The sequence below is a fragment of the Phodopus roborovskii genome, unplaced genomic scaffold, assembly GCF_943737965.1.
Source record: "Phodopus roborovskii unplaced genomic scaffold, PHOROB, whole genome shotgun sequence".
Lineage (NCBI taxonomy): Eukaryota > Metazoa > Chordata > Mammalia > Rodentia > Cricetidae > Phodopus > Phodopus roborovskii.
This window is the reverse complement of record NW_026126517.1, coordinates 42,158,514-42,179,321: the sequence shown is the minus strand read 5'-3', so window position 1 is coordinate 42,179,321 and position 20,808 is coordinate 42,158,514. Positions and strand designations below refer to the sequence as shown.

Genomic DNA, 20,808 nt, shown 5'->3' with positions numbered 1-20,808 from the left:
AACACATTCATAGTGGTGCAGATATATAATTCTAGACGAGACAAGATCAAGAGTTCAAGGTCAAGTAGTGAGTTTGAGGCTAGCCTGAGCTGTTTGCTACTCTCTCTGATAAAACAAAGACTTAAAATAACAGCACCCCCAAAAAGGTACAGTTGTACATTAGAATAAATTAGTAAGGCATGCAAAAATGATGGCTTAGTTGGTAAAGTGCTTGATAACGAAGAAAAGGATCTGAGTTTGTTCCCTAGAACCTGCATTAAAAACAAACAAAAACAAACAAACAAACAAACAAAAAAAAAAAAAACTGGGCATAGTGGCACTCCTGTAATCCTAGAGCTGTGTAGGCAGAGACAGGAGGACACCTTGAGCACCCCCAACTAGCCAGCCTAGTCAAATAGTCAGGTTCCAGGTTCAGTGAGAGACCCTGTCTCAAAAAATAAGGTAGAGAGTAATTGTGAACAACAGCCCACTTTGACTTCTGGCTTTAACACGCACATGGTCATTTGAGAGCATGCATACAGATATATACACACAGAATATTTTGATGAAATGGATGACCCAGAAAGAAACTAATATGTCTACTTTGTGTATTTGTGCTTGAGTGTATGCAGATATGTGTGTGAAACTGATAATGACTAATGTTAACATTGGCTTGGGATGAGAGTGTAGCTCAATAGTAAATCACTTATCTAATATGTGTAAGAACACCATTCAGGACTTAGCTGCACATATACAGAGAAATAATAATAAATTAATGAAAACAAAGCTAACATTTTTAAACTGAAAGGAAAGGATTTAATATATGATGTTGAAATGATTTACACCACTTTGGAAAAGTTGTAAGTTAGATCTCTCCCAAACTACACTGTGATAGTAAGCTTGACTGAATCAGTGAATTTAATGGGACATGATAGTACACACTTGTAATCTCAGCACTCAGAAGGGTAGGAGGATCCCACCAGGCTAGCCTAGGCTACATAGCAAAATCTTGTCTCAAAAAATAAAAATAAGGGCTGGGTAGTATGGCGCATGTCTTTAATCCCAGTAGGTGGTGAATTTCTGTGAGTTCAAGGACAATATGGTATACAGAGTGTGGTCCAAGACAATCAGGGCTACAGAGAAACCCTGTCTTGAAGAAGAAGAAAAAGAAAGTATACATACACACACACACAAACTGTTTTTATAAGTGTATATGTATTGGCTCATCAAATTTGGTTCAGTTTTTAAAATGGGGAGAGCCAGTGAGATGAATTGGTAGAGCTAGTCAGATGGCTTAACTAGAGAAGGCACTTGTCATTCAGGTTTAATAACTTTAGTCTCCAGAACCCAGAACCAATAGTGAACAGAGAAAACTGAGTCCCAAAAGTTGTCCTTTGACCTCTACAAGTTTGTCATGGCACACACATGCCCACACTCACACATATATCACATAGACACACACACACACACACACACACACACACACACACACACACAGAAATAAATAAAAAGTTAAAAAAATTTGCTTTTGATGAAATGTTAACAATTTGCTCTTTTGAACTTTGAAATTAATATATTGGAAAAACTAATTCCCTCCCCACTTTGGAATGTCAATTATTGATTTTGAAAGTTATTCAGGTAATGTTCTTCTCTAACTCTTCTTAAGAAATCTCTCCATTGCTAGGTGGTAATGGTGCACACCTTTAATCTTAGCACTAGGGAGGCAAAGGCAGGTGAATCTCTTTGTTCAAGGCCAGCCTGATCTACAGAGTAAGTTCTGAGACAGCCAGAGCTACACAGAGAAACTCTGTCTCAAAAACAAAACACAATAGAGAGAACCCTCTCCATCCTCTCAAGTTTTGCACCCTGAAAAGTGTGCTCTCATGCAAATGCGGAGGCTGGAAGAGGGCATTTGCTCACCTACAGCTGGGCTGCAGTTGTCAGACTCCTTGTAGGTTCTGGGGACCAGCCCAGGTCATGTAAGAACAGAAAGTGCCCTTAACCTCTGTGCCATTTGTAAAGCCCCTGTTGTTATTTTGAGACTGGGTTTCACAATGTAACCCATCCTGACTTGGACCTTACTTTGTATCCCTGGCTGGCTTCAAACTGATGTTGATCCCCCTGCTTCCTAAGTGTTAAGATTGCAGGTGTGTAATACCATGCCCAGTTTCAGTTTTGTTATGTTTATTTTGTTGGGTTTGTGGTGTGTGTAGGCGTTATTAGTTTTTGTTGTGTTTTGTTTTGTTTTGTTTGTTTGTGACAGGATCTCATACAGACATTCTTTGCCAGAATATCACAAGAATTATCTCTAAGTTACTTACTAATATCCTTTCCTCTTTGAAACCTCTTGAGCTGGGCTGTCATAATCTGCATTATCTTCAGCACCACTGTCTTCCATGCTCCTACGAGGATGTTCCAGTAGGTCTCACTTAAAGCATTACATTTCTTCTTCCTTAGGCATAGCCAGGCTTATGATATCAATACCCCACTTCTGGTATCAACTTCTATCTTAGTTACTGTTCTATTGCTATGAAGAAACACCATGACCCAGGCAATTAAAGAAATCATTTAATTGGGGGCTCAATTACAGTTTTGAAAGTTTAGCTCATTATTATCAGGGAGGGGCAGGCAGGTGTGATGCTGGAGCAGTAGCTGAGAGCTGTATCCTGAGTCCATAGACAAAAAGAGAGGCTGGACCTGGCATGGGACTTAAAAGCCCAACTACAGTGACACACTTTTCCCAAGAAGGCCACACCTCATAATCCTTCTCATTCTTCCCAAGAGTTTACTTCATGGTGACTAAGCATTCAAATATAAAAGCCCATGGTGGGGGGCATTCTTTTTCTATTTTGTTTTTGGTTTTTGGAGATAGGGTTTCTCTGTGGCTTTGGAAGCTGTCCTTGAACTAGCTCTTGTAGATCAGGCTGACCTCAAACTCACAGGGATTCACCTGTCTCTGCCTCCTGAGTGCTGGGATTAAAGGCATGTGCCACCACTGCCCAGCATGGGGACTATTCTTACTCAAACTACCACAATACTCTATCTTAAAAAATTAAAACAACACAAAAATGACATTCTAACACATGAAAAATGGCTTTTGTAATAATGTTTATTCTTTGCTTTTTTTTTTTTTTTTTTTTTTTTTTTAATAAATTTGTGTTCTAAAAATATTAGGTTTTTGGGGCAGGGAGTACTAGTTTTAGGCTGGTGCATGCCTTTAATACCAGCATTCTGGAGGCAGAGGCAGGCTGCTCTTTGTGAGTTCGAGGCCAGCCTGATCTACAGAGTGAGTTCCAGGACAGCAAGGGCTGTGTTGAAATCTAAACAAAAACAAACAAAAAACAGAAGTAAGCACTGTATGTTGGACAAGTGAGGGGCCTCCTTAAAATTTATGAGTGTTGGAACTAGAGAAATATCTCAGTAGGTAAGAGACTATGTTGTTCTTGCAGAAGATCCAAGTTCAGCTCTCAGCACTCTTGGGTGGCCTACAACCACCTGTAACTGCAGCTCCTGGAAATCCAATACCTTTGGTTTTACATGGCATCCACATGTACATATTTACACACAGACACACAAATATATATTGTTTTGTTTGTTTGTTTGTTTGAGACAGGGTCTCTTCTATGTAATTCTGGCTGTTCTGGAACTCACTATGTAGGCCTGGCTGGTCTCAAACTCACAGAGATCCACCTGCCTCTATTTCCAAGTTCTGAGAATGTTGCATCATCACATCCAGTAAAACATCGATCTAAAAAAAAAAAGAAAGAAAGAAAGAAATAAAGGAAATGGATCCTTTTCTGTCTTGAAGAAGGATAAAGTTCAAATTAGCGTGGAGGAGTGGAAAAGTGGAAAGGGGACTCCAGTAGGCAGAATAATTATGGTTCATTTAATAGATGAGTTGTATTAGAATCCTCTTCTCTGGGTCAGGCTATTGCTAGGCATCTTTTCTAACTTTGGCATGTTGTTGTTCTTGTTAAATAGATGGATGAGTAATGTACCCTATCTGTTTTCCTTAGAATTCTTGGTACAAAGAGAAAAAAGATGGAGTTTGGAGTAGGGAAGGTTGTCCATGTCCACAAATAAAACTTTCAATTCCAATTTATTACTGAAAGGTCACATATGGTAAGTTTGGACACTGAGTATAGAAGATTACCAATTATTGCTTCCTTTTGGTTTGTTACCACAGACTAGATGAAACAATACAGGCCATTGCCAATGGAACTTTGAATCAGCCACTGATGACATTGGATAGGTCCTCTGAAGAGCCTTTGGGAGTTCTGGTAAATCCCAACCTGTACCAGAGCCCTCCCCAGGTTAGTGAATGTTTCCTCTAACTGTTACCGAGACAGTTTTGACCCCAGATAGTTTTCCTTTCAAGTATATCTGTTTCTTAGGCCTTTAGGTACCAATTTCCTCTCAATATACCCATCAACACTTACTCTTGCCCAATATTTTTTCTAATTCTTATCAAAACATTTCTGGTAAGATGATCTGTGTTATCTTCTAAATATTATCATTTAAATATTTTAATGGAGTCTGATTATTTTTGTGTGTTTTTAGTTATGGTATATGCAACTTTGTGTATATGTTTTCATGTATAGGGCTGTTGTGTATGTGCATCCTGTGTGTGTGTATGTGTGTGGAAGCCACAAGCTGAGTTCTCGAAGCAGTACATAATGAATGTGGTTTTAGGGTCTGGGGGTGTACTCAGTATAGCTCAGTAATAGAGTACTTGCCTGTGTATGAGGTCCTGAGTTTAATCTCCAGCACTGGGTGAGGGAAAGGATTTTGGAGCCATTGGTCATCTTGCTTTGAAAAAAACATTAGCTATCCTTCTTTATTGCCAAAACTTGTTAGTATCCTATAATTGCCTACACCCTCTAATTGAATTGAATTACCTATAATTCTCTGTCACCATTTATAGAGTGAGAACCTTTACAGTAAGTAGTGTTCTAACTTTTTTTGGGCACACATTTATTTCAGAGTAACAAAATATTTTGTACAATCAGTAGTCAGAAAGTCAGAACTGCTACTTTAACGGCATCTGTTTAGTTTTTTGTTTTTGTTTTTAATGCCTTTATTGGCTCTTTAAAAAAAGAAAAACTTTATGTGCATTGGAGTAAAGATGTCAAATCCTCTGGAATTGAAATTACTGACATTTGTGAGCTACCATGTGGGTGCTGGGAATTGAACCCAAGTCCTCTGGAAGAGCAGCCATCTCTCCAGCCCACTGTTTAACTTTTGTGGTACCACTATGAGACTCTGAAGTATCACATGAAGAATTATGAACCAAAATGTTGAACCCATCCTGGAAAATTATCCAGAATCAAACATAGATCATTAATAAGTATAAAGTGGCTGGGCTATGGTGGCTCACACCTTTAATCCCAGTGCTTGGGAGGCAGAGGCAGGTAGATTTCTGTGAGTTCGAGGCCAGCCTGGTCTACAAAGCTACACAGAAACCCTGTCTCAAAAAACCAAAAAAAAACCAAAAACAAACAAACAAAAAAGTATAAAGTTAAAATAATAACTCTTTTGTCTTGGTTATTACATATTTCTAGAAGAAGGTAGAATTGTAGAGATTTCAGCATGTATTTATCCTTTGAGATGCTTTGAGATGGGACATCGTAGGCTAGGATGATGGTTTAGAAGGCTTAGCAGATAAAAGTGCTTGAGAACACCTACTTCCTTAGGTTTTTCTGTGACATCCATATGGGTGATGTGGCATGCATGCCCCACTCCACCTCTAAAATGCTCAATGAAATGTAATTTGAAAAAAAAAAAAAAAGACTAAAAAATATAACAATAGCTATGTTTGGTGATTCCACTTTTAGCACTTGGGCTAGCTGTCTCTGATTTCTGGGCCATTCTGGTTTACATAGTATGTTCTAGTTCAGATGGAGTTACATTGTGAAACTCTATCTTACAAAAACAAATAAAATGATGCAACATTGTTGCCATGTTTAATACTCCTAAGAATTTATAACATTTCTACCCCTTTTGTTATTGATTTAGAAATGAGATAATTAAAAAAAAAAACAAAAAAACCAAAAAGTACTGGGGCAGCCAGGACTGTTTCAAAAAGAAGCCCTGTCTCAAAAAACAAAACAAAACAAAACAAAAATCACCCCCCACCTAAAAAAGCTCCATAAGCAATGTAACAAATTTGTAATCCCAGCATTTGGGAGATGGCAGCATGAGAATCAGGAATTCCAGGTCATTCTCTGCCACATATCAAGTTCAAGGCAAGCCTAGGTTATATGAAATTTTTCTCAAAATAATAGGTAGGTAGGTAGGTAGGTAGGTAGGTAGGTAGGTAGGTAGATAGATAGGTAGATAGATATGAGCTAGAGAGATGGCTCAGCGGATAAGAACACTGGCTCCATTTCCAGAAGACCTGGGTTCAGTTCCCAGCACCCACATAGCAGCTCACAGCTGTCTTAATTACAGTTCTAGGGTATGCAACACCCTCATGCAGACATGAATTCAGACACAACACCAATATACATAAAATAAATTAAATCTTTTTAAAAAAAGAAAAAGTGACACTCATGAGATTCCTTTTACTGGCATTAATGGCTTTGGTTTACCTTCCCCAAGTTCCTTCATTGCCTTCAAAACTCTATTTCTGTTTTTTGTGGTGTTCTTTCCTATGCAGTGGGTAGACAACACTGTTTCAGCCCCGCAGAAGAAGACTTCACTCTCAGCAGGACCAAGACTAGAACTTGGTTTATATCAGCATCGCCTGCGAATCCAGGACCAGGAATTCCAGGAAGGCTTTGATGGTGGCTGGTGCCTTTCTATGCATCAGCCCTGGGCTTCTCTGCTTGTCAGAGGGATTAAAAGGTAAGAATTACAGTTCTTACCTTTTCAAAAGAATTGAAAGTCAAAGTCTTAGAGTGGTATATGTTTAATTTAGAATTAAAGGAGCACAAAGATTGGTGCTCCTTTGTATCAGTCTGCTGGTGATATAATATTGTTTAGTGCATATAACTTTAAATAGTGCTTAGTGTGGTGACATAGCCAGGCAGTGGTAACCCACACCAGAATGAGTTCCAGGACAGCCAAGGCTATACAAAGAAACCCTGTTATTTCCTTTGTGTTTTTCTAGTGTATCAGTACTTAGTGAGAGCATGTTACATATTTTGTTTGGGTTTTTTATTTCATTTAACATTTATACTATATGCTCATTTTTCCCTTCCTCTTACCTTCTAGAATTTTATATGCTGGCAATGTCCATAAAAAAAAAAAAAATATATATATACATATATATATATATGTATATATCAGTAAAAATATATATACATATATGTGTATGTGTGTGTGTTTAGTAAAATATGTACATACATATCAGTATATACTTTTTAAATAGAATTTTAGTTTCCAAAGGAGTAGCTGTGTAGCCCCAGACTAGTATTTACAGTTTTTAAATTAAGATCCTGAGGCAGGCAAAGTTAAACCAGATTGATCTGAATTACAAAATTAGACTTCAGGTTTTCAATGTGTTCATGTACTGAAAGCTTCAGTTGTTTCTCTACTTCTTGGGAGGAAACTTTATTAACATTTAGAAATAGTCACTTGTACCGGTTTTGCTGTTAACTGTCATTTCCCTCCTTTATTTACTAAGGTACATTAGGCATTTTCCTCAACTGAAAGGCATGCTTTTTTGCTTTGACTCTGTTGTTTCACAGTCAGTTCATGTGTGTAGTGCTGTCAGTACAGAAAAACATGAATCTGCTTTTCTTCTAGCTCTCACATACCTATTCTTATTCACCTCCTGTTTGCTTTCTTCCTTTTCCAAAGTAGGACATTGAACAGCATGTCCTTCTCAGCTTCCATAGTCAGAATGCTTTGTTTTCCCTTCTGTTTTAGTTCTGTGTTATTCATCTTTTCTCACTCAAAAAAAAAAAAAAAAAAAAAAAAAACAGGATGAGCAGCATGTCTCTCATAATCACTAACTGTCTCGGAGTCAGTTCTTCACACTTGTGGGACCATTTCCCTAGCAACTCTTCAGGTTATTTGGCCAGAGGGAAAACATACATTTGTTCATTTTCCCATAGTGATTACTCACAGTGTATCTGGCACTCTTTTAATTGATCTATATTGGTAAATTAAGAAGTAAAAATTTCATATCCCTATTTCCTGTTTTAAGAATGAGATTTGGGCTAGGTGGTGGAGGTTTCTTATCTTTTTAAATCCCAGCACTTGGGAAGCAGAGACAGGTTGATCCCTGAGTTTGAGGCCAGCCTGGTCTACAGAGTGAGTTCTAGTACAATTAGAGTTGTTAAACAGAGAACCCTGTCTTGAAAAAAAAAAAAAAAAAATGAGATTGGGGTAAAGATGCTTGTTACCAAGCCTAACAAACTGAGTTTGATCCCCGGAGCCCACACAGTAGAAGAAAACCTGCTCCCAAAAGTTGTCCTCTGACCTGCATTTATGTATGTACATATACATATATGCACTTAAATAAATGTCTTTACGAGAGAGAGCTGTAGAGGTGGTTCAGTGGTTAAGAGCCCTTGATGTACTTCTAGTTGACCCAAGAGAAGATCCCAAAACAAAATTCATATGACTCAGAACCCTCTGTTGGAGCTGATCTTTTTTGGGTCTCTGAGGACATATGTGCTGTATACACACATAGATATACTGACTTACAAATAGTGTTTAGGGTCTCTCTAGATTTCTGTGCTTGGCCCGGAACTCCCTATGTAGACTAGGCTGGCCTCAAACTCACAGAGATCCACCTGCTTCTGTCTCTCAATTGCTGGGATTAATGGTGTTAGACACCATATCTGGCCCCTGACAATATAAATTTAATCTCCAGAACTCATAGTGGAGTAGAGAACCAACTCCTCCAAGTTGTCCTTTAGCCTCCATACAAATGCCATGTCTCATATGTGCCCTCCCTACAAAATAAAGAAATGTAATAATTATAAACTTTAGGTTATAGAAATCCCAAGACAAGTATCAGTTCCAGATCTGAATTACAGAGATCAGGTGACAAGTAGGAGTTGAGAGAAATGGCTGATAATGGTGATGGCAGGAGAGGTTACCTGACAAAGTTCAATTCAACTGTAAGGGAAAGGTATTGTGGGAGAAGTATTGCTCACAAAAGACCCCCTCTAGATAAGATATCTTCCTGAGATCTCTTGGTCCAATTGGATAATTTGCTGTACATTATGGGATCTTCAAGGACATTAGAATTTAGATCCTTCTCATTGAGTTTTTATTTGTTTAAGGGTGGAGGGCAGATCCTGGTACACACCTCACAGAGGAAGACTCTGGATAGCAGCCACAGGCAAAAGACCTTCCCCTCAAGAAGTCTCAGAACTCCAGGCCACCTATCAACTTCTTCGTGGGAAAGGTAACCGCAACACATGTACTTGGTTTTCAGTCTCAGTCCTTAATGCTCATCATCTTCTATTTCCTTCTCCATTTGGCTTTTTCTTGTGTTAAAGAGACTTAAAACCTCACATTTGCCTATTAGTTTGATTTGGAGACAGGGTCTTCTTCCAGTATAGCCCAGCTGCTGTGGAATTCACTATGTGGTTAGGCTAATTCAAACTCAAGGTAGAATAAGAGGTATGAGCTCCATACTCAGCTTATTAGTGGTAAGTCATAGACAGCTATTTAAAGCATTAGTGTCTCCAAGAATGCAAGACATACTTTCAATCCCAGCACTTGGGTGGTAGAAGTAGGTGGATGGATCTCCCTTGAGTTTGAGGCCCATCAAGTCCTTGCAATAAGTTCCATACTAGCTATAACTACACTGTGATACCCTGTTTAAAAAAAATAGAAAATGGGGGCTGGAGAGATGGCTCAGAGGTTAAGAGCACTGGTTACTCTTCCAAAGGTCCTGAGTTCAATTCCCAGCAACCACATGGTGGCTCACAGCCATCTGTAATCGGGTCTGGTGCCCTCTTCTGGTGTTGAAGCAGACATGTAGGCAGAGCATTGTAAACACAATAAATAAATCTTTAAAAAAAAAAAATAGAAAATGAAATAAATATTTCACAAAAAAATCAACAAATTTTCATGTTTTTTTTTCTAATTTTAATTATTTTATGAGTTTTGACTGCTTCTACGTATTTGTGCAGTGCATGGTGGCCTGAAGAGGGTGCTAGATCCCCTGGAACTACCTTTACAAACAGATGGTTGTGAAATGCCATGTGAGTGCTAGTAGCTAAACCCAGGTCCTCAGGAAAAGCAGCCAGTGATCTTAACTGCTGCACTGTTTATTCAGTCCTTAATGGGAAATATTTATCCTTCTATCTATCTGCCTTTCTGTGTTATAAGAGGTTCTTTGTTCTGGCAGCCTGGTCCCGTGGCCCTTGAACCCCAAATAAACACATGGGCGCTATATTAATTATTAAACTGTTGGCGGTGGCTTGGGCTTCTTATTGGCTAGCTTTTTTCTTAATTATTAACCCATTTCTATTAACCTAAGTATTTCCCCATGGTCTTATCTTACTGGAGAAGTGTCCGGACCTTTTGGCAGTCTACATGGTGACTGTTGTCTGCCTATATTTCCCAGAATTCTCCTCATCTCCTAGTCATGCCTATCTTCCTGCCTCATTGGCTGAACAGTGTTTTATTCATCAACCGATAAGAGAAACATATACAGAAGGACAACTCCCATCATATCTGTCTATTTATTTATTTTGAGGCAGGGTCTTATATATACCTTGGTTGGCCTGGAACTTGATATGTAGACTAGGCGGCCTTGAACAAGTATAGATCCACCTGCTACTGCCTCTTAAATGCTGGGACTAAAGGCATGCACCACCACACCCAGCCAACCAACTAATCTTAGTTGTGTGATCTGAGAAAACCTTTTATCTGTTTATTGTGGAGATAAAATAACTAATGGGGGAAGGGGAGTAAAAAAAATAAGAATTTTGTGAGGCAGGAGAGATGACTCAGTGTTAAGAGCTCCTACTGCTTTTGCAGAGGGCCCAGCTTCAATCCCCAGCACCCATGCTGGGCAGCATTCATCTGGGCAGCTCATAAGTGCTTCAGCTTCAGTGGAATCTGACACCTCTGACCTAGGTGGGCACCTGCATTCATGTGCACGTACCTAGACACATGCATAAATACATACATATAACTCAAAATAATAAAAATAATTCTTATTTTTAAAAAGACTTTTAACTCTTGAGTACACTGTGTTTCCTCCTATTCTGGCTCATACAATTGTGAAGACAAAAGGGAAAGATAATTATAAAATCACCTTTGAAAGTTTCTAAGAAACCAAGCTGATGCAGTCACCAGGGGCTGGAGAGATGGCTCAGCAGTTAGGAGCACTGACTGCTTTTCCAGAGGACCCAGGTTCAATTCCCAGCACCCACATGGTGACTCATACCTGTCTCTAACTCCAGTTTCAGGGAATATAACACCCTCACACAGACATGCATGCAGGCAAAACACCAATGCACATAAAATAAAAAAAATAAAATTTAAAAACCCAAAAAACTAACCAAACAACCAAACAAACAAAACAAAACAAAAAACAAACCCAACACTTGTTTCTGAGCTGGCTGTTATGGTGCACACTTTTTTGTTTTGTTTTGTTTTTCAAGATAGGGTTTCTCTGTGCTTTGGATGCTGTCCTGGAACTTACTGAGTAGAACAGGCTGGCTCTTGAACTCCCAAGTGCTGGGATTAAAGGCATGCACCACTACTACCCTATGGTGGTGCATACCTTAATCCCAGGGATGGGGAGGCAGAGACCTGTGGATTTCTGAGTTTGAGGCCAGTCTGGTCTACAGAGCTAGTTCTCAAACAGCCAAGGCTACACAGGGAAAAACCCAGTCTCAAACAAACAAACTAACAAAAACAAAACAAAACAAACAAACAAAAAGATCACATTTATTCTTCTGTTTGTTTTATCATACTTTTATTTATTTGTTTATTTTTTCTTGTCACTTATGGCTGCTTTTCTTTTTTATGTAATTTTTTCTTATTTTACATATTGATCCCTGTTCTCTCTCCCTCCCATCCTCCCATGCCCCCACCCCATCCCATTTCACACCCACTCCACAGGGAGGGTGAGGCCTTTCAGGAGGGATCATCAAAATCTGTCAAGTCATTTGGAGTAGGGTCTAGGCCCTCCCTCCTGTCTCCTGGTTAAGGGAGTATCCCTCCACGGGGAATGTTCTCCCAAAGTCTTTTTGTGCACATCCTGGTTCCACTGTCAGAGGTCCAATAGACTGCCCAGGCCTCCTAACTGAGACCCATATTCAGGGGGTCTGAGTCAATACAATGATGGTTTCCCAGCTGTCAGTCTGGGGGGGATCCATGAGCTCCCCCTTGTTCAGGTCAGCTGTCTGTGTGGGTTTCTGTAGTCTGGTCTTGTCCCCTTTGCTTATCATCCCTCCTCTGCAATTGGATTCCAGGAGTTCGGCTCAGTGTTTAGCTGTGGGGGTCTGCTTCTGTTTTCAACAGCTACTAGATGAAGGTTCTAGGATGGCATATAAGTTATTTATCAATCTCATTATCAGGGAAGGGCATTTAAGGTAGCCTCTCCACTGTTGCTCAGATTGTTAGTTGGGATCATCTTTGTAGGTCTCTGGACATTTCTCTAGAGTCAGTTTTCTCTTTAAACCTATAATGGCTCCCTCTATTATGGTATCTCTTTTCTTGCTGTCATCTATTCATCCCCTGACTCAATCTTCCTGGTTCCACATGTTCTCCTCTCCTCCCCTTTTTCTCCTAACTCCCTCTCCACTCACTGCTCCCCCCACCCCACCCCCACTCCCAATATGATCAGGAGATCTTGTCCCTTTCTCCTTCTGTGAGGGACCTTGTATGAATCTTTTAGGTTCCTGCCTGTATCTTAGTTTCTCTGGCGGTGTGAATTGTAGGCTGGTGATCCTTTGCTCTATGTCTAAAATCCATATATCAGTGAGTACGTACTATGTTCCTCTTTTTGTGACTGGGTTACCTCACTCAGGATGGTTTCTTCAAGTTCCATCCATTTGCCTGCGAATTTCAAGATTCCATTGTTTTGTTTTGTTTTGTTTTCATTCTTCAGTTGAGGGGTTGCTTCCAGGTTTTTGCTATTACAAATAATGCTGCTATGAACATAGTTGAACAGATGTCTTTGTTGCATGGATGTGGATCATTTGGATATATGCCTAAGAGTATCAGGAGGTCCCATTTATTAATTGTCAATCTCCATGTCTGTGCTACTGGTGTTATGTTCAGGAAGTGGTCTCATGTACCAATTTGTTGAACGGTACCTCCCACTTTCTCTTCTAAGAGGTTCAGTGTGGCTGGATTTGTGTTTGGGTCTTTGATCCATTTGGACTTGAGTTTTGTGCATGGCGATAGACATGGGTCTATGTGCAGTCTTCTACACACATCATCCAGTTTTGCCAGCACCATTTGTTGAAGATGCTTTCCTCCTTCCATTGTATAATTTTATCTGTTTTGTCAAAAATTAGGTGTTTGAAGGTGTGTGGGTTAACACTGTACCTTCTATTCTACTTTTATTATTTTGGCTATGATAAAAATCCATGACCCAAAGCAATTTAGAGGAGAAAGGGTTTAAGAGTTTGTTTTAGCTCAGAATCCCAGGTTTTAGTCCATCATTTTAGGAAGCCACAGTGGGAGGAGCTTGAAGCTAGTACTCCCCTTAACTCCACAGTTAAGGACAGACAGACAGCCACATGCTCAGCTGGCTTGTACCTGATTACCACATAATTCAGGACTGTGCTTAAAGAGTAGTGCTGCTTGCAGTGAGCTGGGTCTCCTAATCCTATGCTGACCCTCTCTCATTGAGGTTCTTCCTACATGATTGTAGGTTGTATCGAATTAAAGCTAACTATCACATCTAATCTAATCCAGTTGTGAGTACATTAGAATTAATTTGCTTGGAATTAGCCTATAGAGTTCTTGAACCTTGATGGTCTATGGAGGATTTTCCAAAGTAAAAGCTTCCAAATTTAGCATGTGAATAGTAAACTAAGCTAATCGCTCACTAGATTTTTTTGGTAAAATACATGCAGTTGTGCAATATAAAAAGCTTCACTGTTTTCCTTTGCTTCTACAGATAGATGACTAAAAAAAAAAAGTTATGTTTTCACAATTAAAAGCAGATTTCCTAAGTTCCAGGGTCACACACACACACACACACACACACACACACACACACACACACACAGGAAATTTATCTGATCCTTTTATTGTTTTCTGTTTAGATGTGGAATTTCCAAATGACTATCCATCAGGTTGTCTTCTGGGCTGTGTGGACCTAATAGATTGCTTGTCCCAGAAACAATTTCAGGAGCAGGTAAGTATTGAATTCTTCTCATGGGCAAACACTTGCTTACTGTCCTGAAGGTTTTAGGTCCTCATAACAGGTTGTTCTGAAGACAGTAAGGTACAAGAAATTTAGGCAGAAGAAGAAAGATCTCTCTCTCTCTCTCTTTAATTCTCCCCCTCTCTTCCCTTTTTGAGAGACTTGGGACAGCTCAGGCTGGCTTCGAATTTACAGTCCTACCTTCTCTGCCTCCAGAGAGTCTTTTGTGTCCTATCCTGCTTTGCTTTGTTTTGAGCCATATCCCTGGCTGAACTGGAACTTACAGCCCTTGAATTTGATATTAGCCTCTGCCTCTGGAGTGCTGAGATAAGGGTGTGCAACCACTACCTCCAGCTTCAGGAGAATGTTTGGGTTTTTGTTTTGTTTTGTTTTTTTGTTTGTTTGCTTGTTTTGTTTTTCAAGACAGGGTTTCTTTGTAGCTTTGGAGCTTGTCCTGGAACTCTCTATAGAGCAGGCTGGCCTCAAACTCATAGAGATCTGCCTGCCTCTGCCTCCTGAGTGCTGGGATTAAAAGTGTGTGCCACCAACACCTGATTGTTTAAAAAATGTTTTACTAAATGTACATTGGAGGAAGAATATGAATATGTCAGAAACAGAAGCACTTAGAGATGGCTTGGTTTCCAGTGTATGGTGAAGTAGCAGGCCTATATTTCTGAAAACCAACTGTCACTTCACCACAGTCCAGGGAAGGAAGTGTAAGGTCTTCATCCTTTCTTTAAGCTGTGTTTTTTAGGTTGTGCCAGATGATATACACCTTTATCCCAGTACCTCGGAGGCAGAAGCAGGCATATTTCTGTCATTTGGAGGCCAGCATGGTCTACATAGCTAGTTCCAGATCAGCCAGGGCTACAGAATGAAGCTCTATCTCAAAAAACAAAACAATCTAGGCAGTGGTGGTGCATACCTTTAATCCTAGCACCTAGGAGACAGACACAGGCGGATCTGGTCTACTGAACAAGTTCCAGAGAAACCCTGTCTTGAACACCACTCCCCCAAATCAAAAACAAACAAAACAAAAACACCCCCACAGAAAACCCAAAAACAAACAAGTGAAGCAAAGCAAAAATTCTTTTAATGGAGAAACTCTAAAATACTGATTTTCATTTTGACTGGATGGTGGGTGTGGATAATCTGTTTTGGCTTATCCTGAAGCCTTTCTTCCACACCATTGAACTCGTGATAGGCAAGTGTATTTGAACTTCGTTTAATTTGTACCATGTTGGGGTGTGTGTGTACAAATTTTTAAAAAATCTCTAAGCTGACTTGACTCAAACACATTTTGAACAGTAGGGGGCACCAAAGAACTTTAACTTCATTGGGAAATTCCTCAGATGTTCAAATGTAGTGTTTGGGCTCAGACTGGCAGGACTCCAAAAATAAAAAAGTGGGGGGGGGGGGCACGGCAAATTCATCCTTGAGACAGAAAAGCCTTATTTTAAGCATTGGGCTCATACCACTGTGCATAAGAAAATATATTTCAACTCTCTTTTACTAGTAAATTAATTTTTCTAAATGTTTGCCCTCTTTTTTTTTTCCCCTTGCTGTGCTGAGTGAACCCAGGGCTTCATGTATTATAGTCAAATACTCCAACACTAAGCTGTGTTCCCAGCCTCCTAAATACCTTACTTACTTGTGTGTCCCTCCCTCCTTCCTTCCTTCCTTCCTTTCTTCCTTCCTTCCTTCTTTCCTACCTCTCTCCCTTCTTCCCTCCCTTCCTCCCTTCCTCCCTTCCTTTCTTCCTTCCCAAGACAGCATCTTACTGTGTTGCTCTATCTGTCCTGGAACTTACTATGTAGACCAGGCTGGCCTTGAACTCACAGATCTACCTGTCTCTGCCTTCTGAGTTCTGATTAAAGTCAGATGCCACTACACCAGTTTCCAATTTTTTTCTTTAATTTATTGTTTCTAGCCCCCTAACCCTCTCAATTACTTCCCTTGCAGACTTCATCTAGCAGTTCTTCTCCTCCTAGATTTCTTTATATTTTTGTCAGTTTGTTTTTATTTTTGTTTGGTTTTGCATTTGGCTTGATTATGTGACATTGTGTCACAATAATAGCCCAGGCTGATCTTGAACTTGCACTCTTCCTGCTTCAGCTTCACAAATTCTAGGATTATTATTTTTTTTTAGAGGTGGATATTGTTTTATTTTATGTGTATGGGTATTTTGCCTACCTGTATGTCTGTGCGCCACATGTAGGCAAGTGCCCACAGAAACCAGAAGAGGGCATTGGATCCAGAGATCCAAACTGCGATTGGTACTAGAGCTATAGTTGTGAACCGCCAGGCACGTGCTAGGAACTGAATCTGGGTCCTTTGGAAGAACATCCAGTGTTCTTAACCATCTCTCCATCACCCCCATTACCCCCAAGTGCTGGGATTGTTGATGCCCACCACCATACCTGGCCTGTCTTTCATTTTCATTTTGCTCGTTTTATTTTCTTCTCTCCTTTGCTTTTCTTTCCTCTCTGCTCAAGACAGAGTTTCATATGCTGGGATTGCACACAGACTGGATTCCCTCCTGCATACTTAGTTTCAGCTATAAAATAGAAACAGAACTAAATAAAAACAAATATAATTGCCTTTCTTTAATATCAGAGTCTCAGAGAAGTGATTTCCACAAATTGTTTTGAGTTCCATGTGTGTAATAGTGTGCAAATCCATGCATATAGGAACACACACAAAGACACAAACACAGACAATAAGTATATGTAATAAAAATATTTTAGAATGAAAATACTACAAATTCATATTTTTTGGCATTAAAAATACAAATCTATGACCATTTTTATTTTATTGGCAGAGAGGAGTGGGTGAGTCAGTATTTCATATAACCCATGCTGGCTTCACATTCACTCTTTAGCTGATGCTGGCCTTGAATTTCTGATCCTCCTGCCTCTACTTCTCAAATGCCAAGGCAGAATTTCATATGCTGGGATTGCCAGGCATGTGCCATCAAACTGTGCTATGTCCTTTTTTTTTTTTTTTTTTTTTCAAACTAGGTCTTTTATAGCTTAGGCTGGCCTCAAACTCCATTTTAGGCATAGATTATCTGATCCTCCTGCCTCAGCCTCCCAGTGATGTTGTTATAGGTATGACCCCCACAGCCAGCACTGCCAGTGATTTTCCTGGGGTTGCCTCCTCTGTCTCTTCTCTTTTACTTATATGTCCAGTGTGCGCATTTGGCTGTGATGTTTGATTCCCTGTGTGTGTGTGTGTGTGTGTGTGTGTGTGTGTGTGAGAGAGAGAGAGAGAGAGAGAGAGAGAGAGAGAGAGAGTCAGGTTTTCTCTATGTAACTTTGGAGCCTGTCCTGGAACTCTGTCTGTAGACCAGGCTGGCCTTGAACTCACAGAGATCTACCTGCCTTTGCTCCTGAGTGCTGGGATAGAAAGAAGGCTTACGCCACCAACTCCTGGCTTGACTCCTGTTCTTTTGCTCTGCCCTTAGTATATAATCTAGACCCAAACATAGGACATGGAAGTTTTCCTCTCCATGCCCTCCCTTTCTGCTATGAAAATAAGTGCATTAGCTTGTTTGTTATGATACCAAACCTGACATAATCAGCCTTAAAGGAGCGAAGATGGATTTAGAATCAGAGGACACAGTGGAAAAGGCATGGCAGATAACATCCAGTTCTTGGTGGTGGAAGCTTGCACCCACTGCCTCTCATAGCCTGGCAGACCATGAAGCAGAGAGAGAAAGACCACAATTAGGGCTATAGCCCTCAAAGGCCCTTCAGTGATCCATCTCCACCATCCAGGCCCCCACAACATCCCAAAATAGCACCAGCAGCTGGGGACCACATAAGCCCAAACACATAAGTCTGTTGGAGGTATTTTTAAAACTCAAACCATAACATTGAAAAGTATAATCTTAGTATGTGGGGTAATTCAAGGGTTAGAAATCTAATTAACAAATCTTGTTTTCTCAAGGATTCTATTCCTTCAAGTCAGGATGATGCCTCTCCTTGAGCTTGGATTTATTGTGTTATGTAACTGAAGTTGCTGGGGACAGTATGTAGGAATGCCAGAATCCTCCCACATGTTCCATGATGGAGATCATGGCAACTCTCCTTATGAGTAGTTTCCCTTAAGTATACCATGAACTTACACCAAAATGCTAGGAGTTGGTAGATTTCATGGAACATTGAAATCTCATAGCCTTTTCGCATGGTCATCAGGTTTTCTGTGGCTTTCTCTATTACTTTCTGTGTTTGAGAATATCATATGAATATATTCAGAGTAGATAATAGCCTAATTTTGTTGTTGTTGGTTTGGGTTTTTTTTTTTTTTTTTTTTTTTTTTTTTGAGACTATGTAGCTCTGGCTGTCCTGGAACTCTCTGTTATAAACTACTCTCTATGTAGCCTCGAACTGTCTTTTCCTGCCCTCTAAGTGCTGGGATTAAAAGCATGCACCACCATCCCTACCTTATTACTATTTTTAATTATACCTATGTGTATGTGCAGATGGTTGTATGTACTTGTAAGTTATGAAGCCAGAGGTGTCAGAGTTCCAAGGAGCTGAAGTTATAGGCAGTTGTGAGCCACCTAACTTGTGTGCTAGTAGTAGAACTTAGGTCCTTTGGAAGAGCTGGAAGTTCTTTTAACCACTTGAGCCATCTCTCCACTCCAGTGGATCTTGTTACTTTTGGAAATGGCTGCTGTCTTTTGCCCCAACCCTCATCCCCTGTAGAAGATCTGGTATTGCAGCTGCTTCTGTATTTAGCTTTACATGAATTCTGGGGACTTAAACTCAGGTCCTCATGCTTTAGCACCAAGCATTGAGTCGCCTCAGTGTTTGTTTAATTTATGGTACTGTGATTAAACAAACACAGGGCCTTGCTCACTCTAGGCAAGTGCTCTACCACTCTTAGCCTAATTCTTGTTTTTAAATGAATGAGTTGGTATTTGGGGGAAATAGGATTTCAAAAGTACTTCATTAGGTGTTCCCTGAAATTAGCATACATCTGGGAAACATCTTTGGATTAAACAAATGTGTTTACCATAGAGTTTCTCAGCACCTTTAATATGCAAGTACCAGTTAAGGCTCTCTGAGAGGTAGATAATAAAATATAGTGTTTGTAAACATTTTCCTCCCTGCTGCAGTGTTAGTTATCATATTCAGGACCTTGCACATACTAGGCAAGTGCTCTACCGCTGAGTTACTTCCCTACCCCCCTCACACATACTCATTGCTTGTTGACATACTACAGAGCTGTATAGTCCTAGCATGCACAATTTAGAATGTAAGATCAGCTTATTGAGCAAGCACCATCCAGGAAGCAGTTTCTAACCTTGTGTCTTCAGTATCTCAACATGGATTCTTACTAACCAGCTGAGTCAAATTTTCCTTGAAAAACTGTGCTAACAACCTTTATGTCAGCTGAAACTAACCTCTATGTGACTTAACTACATTTTTCTTCAGCATGCTGTTGCTTACATTTTCCTTCCCCAAAGAAACTTGGTAATTTATTTCTGACCTCACATTCTTGGACTGTTTTTGATAAATTAAAATATACTAAGCCCTTACTATTTTTGGCAAACTGTGATCATTTAGTTCTCTAAATAAGAATAGAAAAGATTTGTTTCATAATACTTTTAAAATCAAGTGCACCACACTCTAAATGGCCTTTAAAAAAGTATGTGCTGTAACAGGCTTACTTTATCTTTTTAAGGCAAGTTTAGCCAGCATGGTTCATTTGTGCCAGGAAAAAAAAAAAAAAAAAAAAAAAAAATCTCACTAGACCTTCAACCTCTCTCTGAGTAATGGCAGGGGAGGAACCTAGACCGGGAAGGAATGTATAGAAGAGACTGCAGGGTGACTGGGAAAGATAGGTAGATGAGAGCCATCTCTTCAGAGCATCCCTGGAAGGAGCCCCTGCTGTTTTCCAGCATTTTATCTGCCAGCAGCAGATGTAAGCTCTCAAAAACAGCAGGGGAGGATGTTGACTGCAACAATGCATCAAGGCTGTGGTTTGTAACCTCAATAGTGAGGCAGTTAAACTTTTTTTTTTTTTTTTTTTTTTAACAAAGACATTTTGATTGCCAAATCCATAACCATTAGCAGCTGTGGTTGTGAGCAGTTCTCCAGACCTAACAAGTTTTCAGACTCTGGTTGAGTTGGTGGCCTTGGTTTTTACAGGTCTGCATTGTTTGTGCTATTTATATCTCTGCCTTCAAAAGAAATTCGGATTTGTCTACAATCTCCAAGGTCATTGTTTATTCTATTTCTTCTCAACAGAACCCATTCCTCTTGTGCCAGCTTTCTGTTAGTCTATTTGATGTGAAGGTTTTTTATAACAGACCAGATCCTATCTTCAAGGAATTATGCTGAGACTGTTCTGCTGGGTCTTGCTATCTTGTAATTGACACCAAGAGTTCTCTTAGAGAGAAGAATATGTCTTCCATGGGCTTTAAGATTATCTAAGCACCAGGAGGTAGTAGTGTACCTTTAACCCCAGCATGCAGGAAGTAAAGGCAAGCAGATCTCTGAGTTCAAGGCCACCCC

General features: G+C 39.9%; 1 protein-coding gene across 1 annotated transcript in view; it reads left to right on the top strand.

The window, feature by feature from the left end:
- Trip4 (thyroid hormone receptor interactor 4) overlaps window positions 1–20,808 on the top strand; it is a 53,883-nt gene that overhangs the window by 16,416 nt on the left and 16,659 nt on the right. Inside the window, exons 8-11 of the mRNA XM_051197794.1 lie at window positions 4,166–4,292; window positions 6,638–6,825; window positions 9,219–9,343; window positions 14,181–14,272. Coding sequence (XP_051053751.1) covers window positions 4,166–4,292; window positions 6,638–6,825; window positions 9,219–9,343; window positions 14,181–14,272 — 532 coding nt within the window. The remainder of the gene's footprint in view (window positions 1–4,165; window positions 4,293–6,637; window positions 6,826–9,218; window positions 9,344–14,180; window positions 14,273–20,808) is intronic.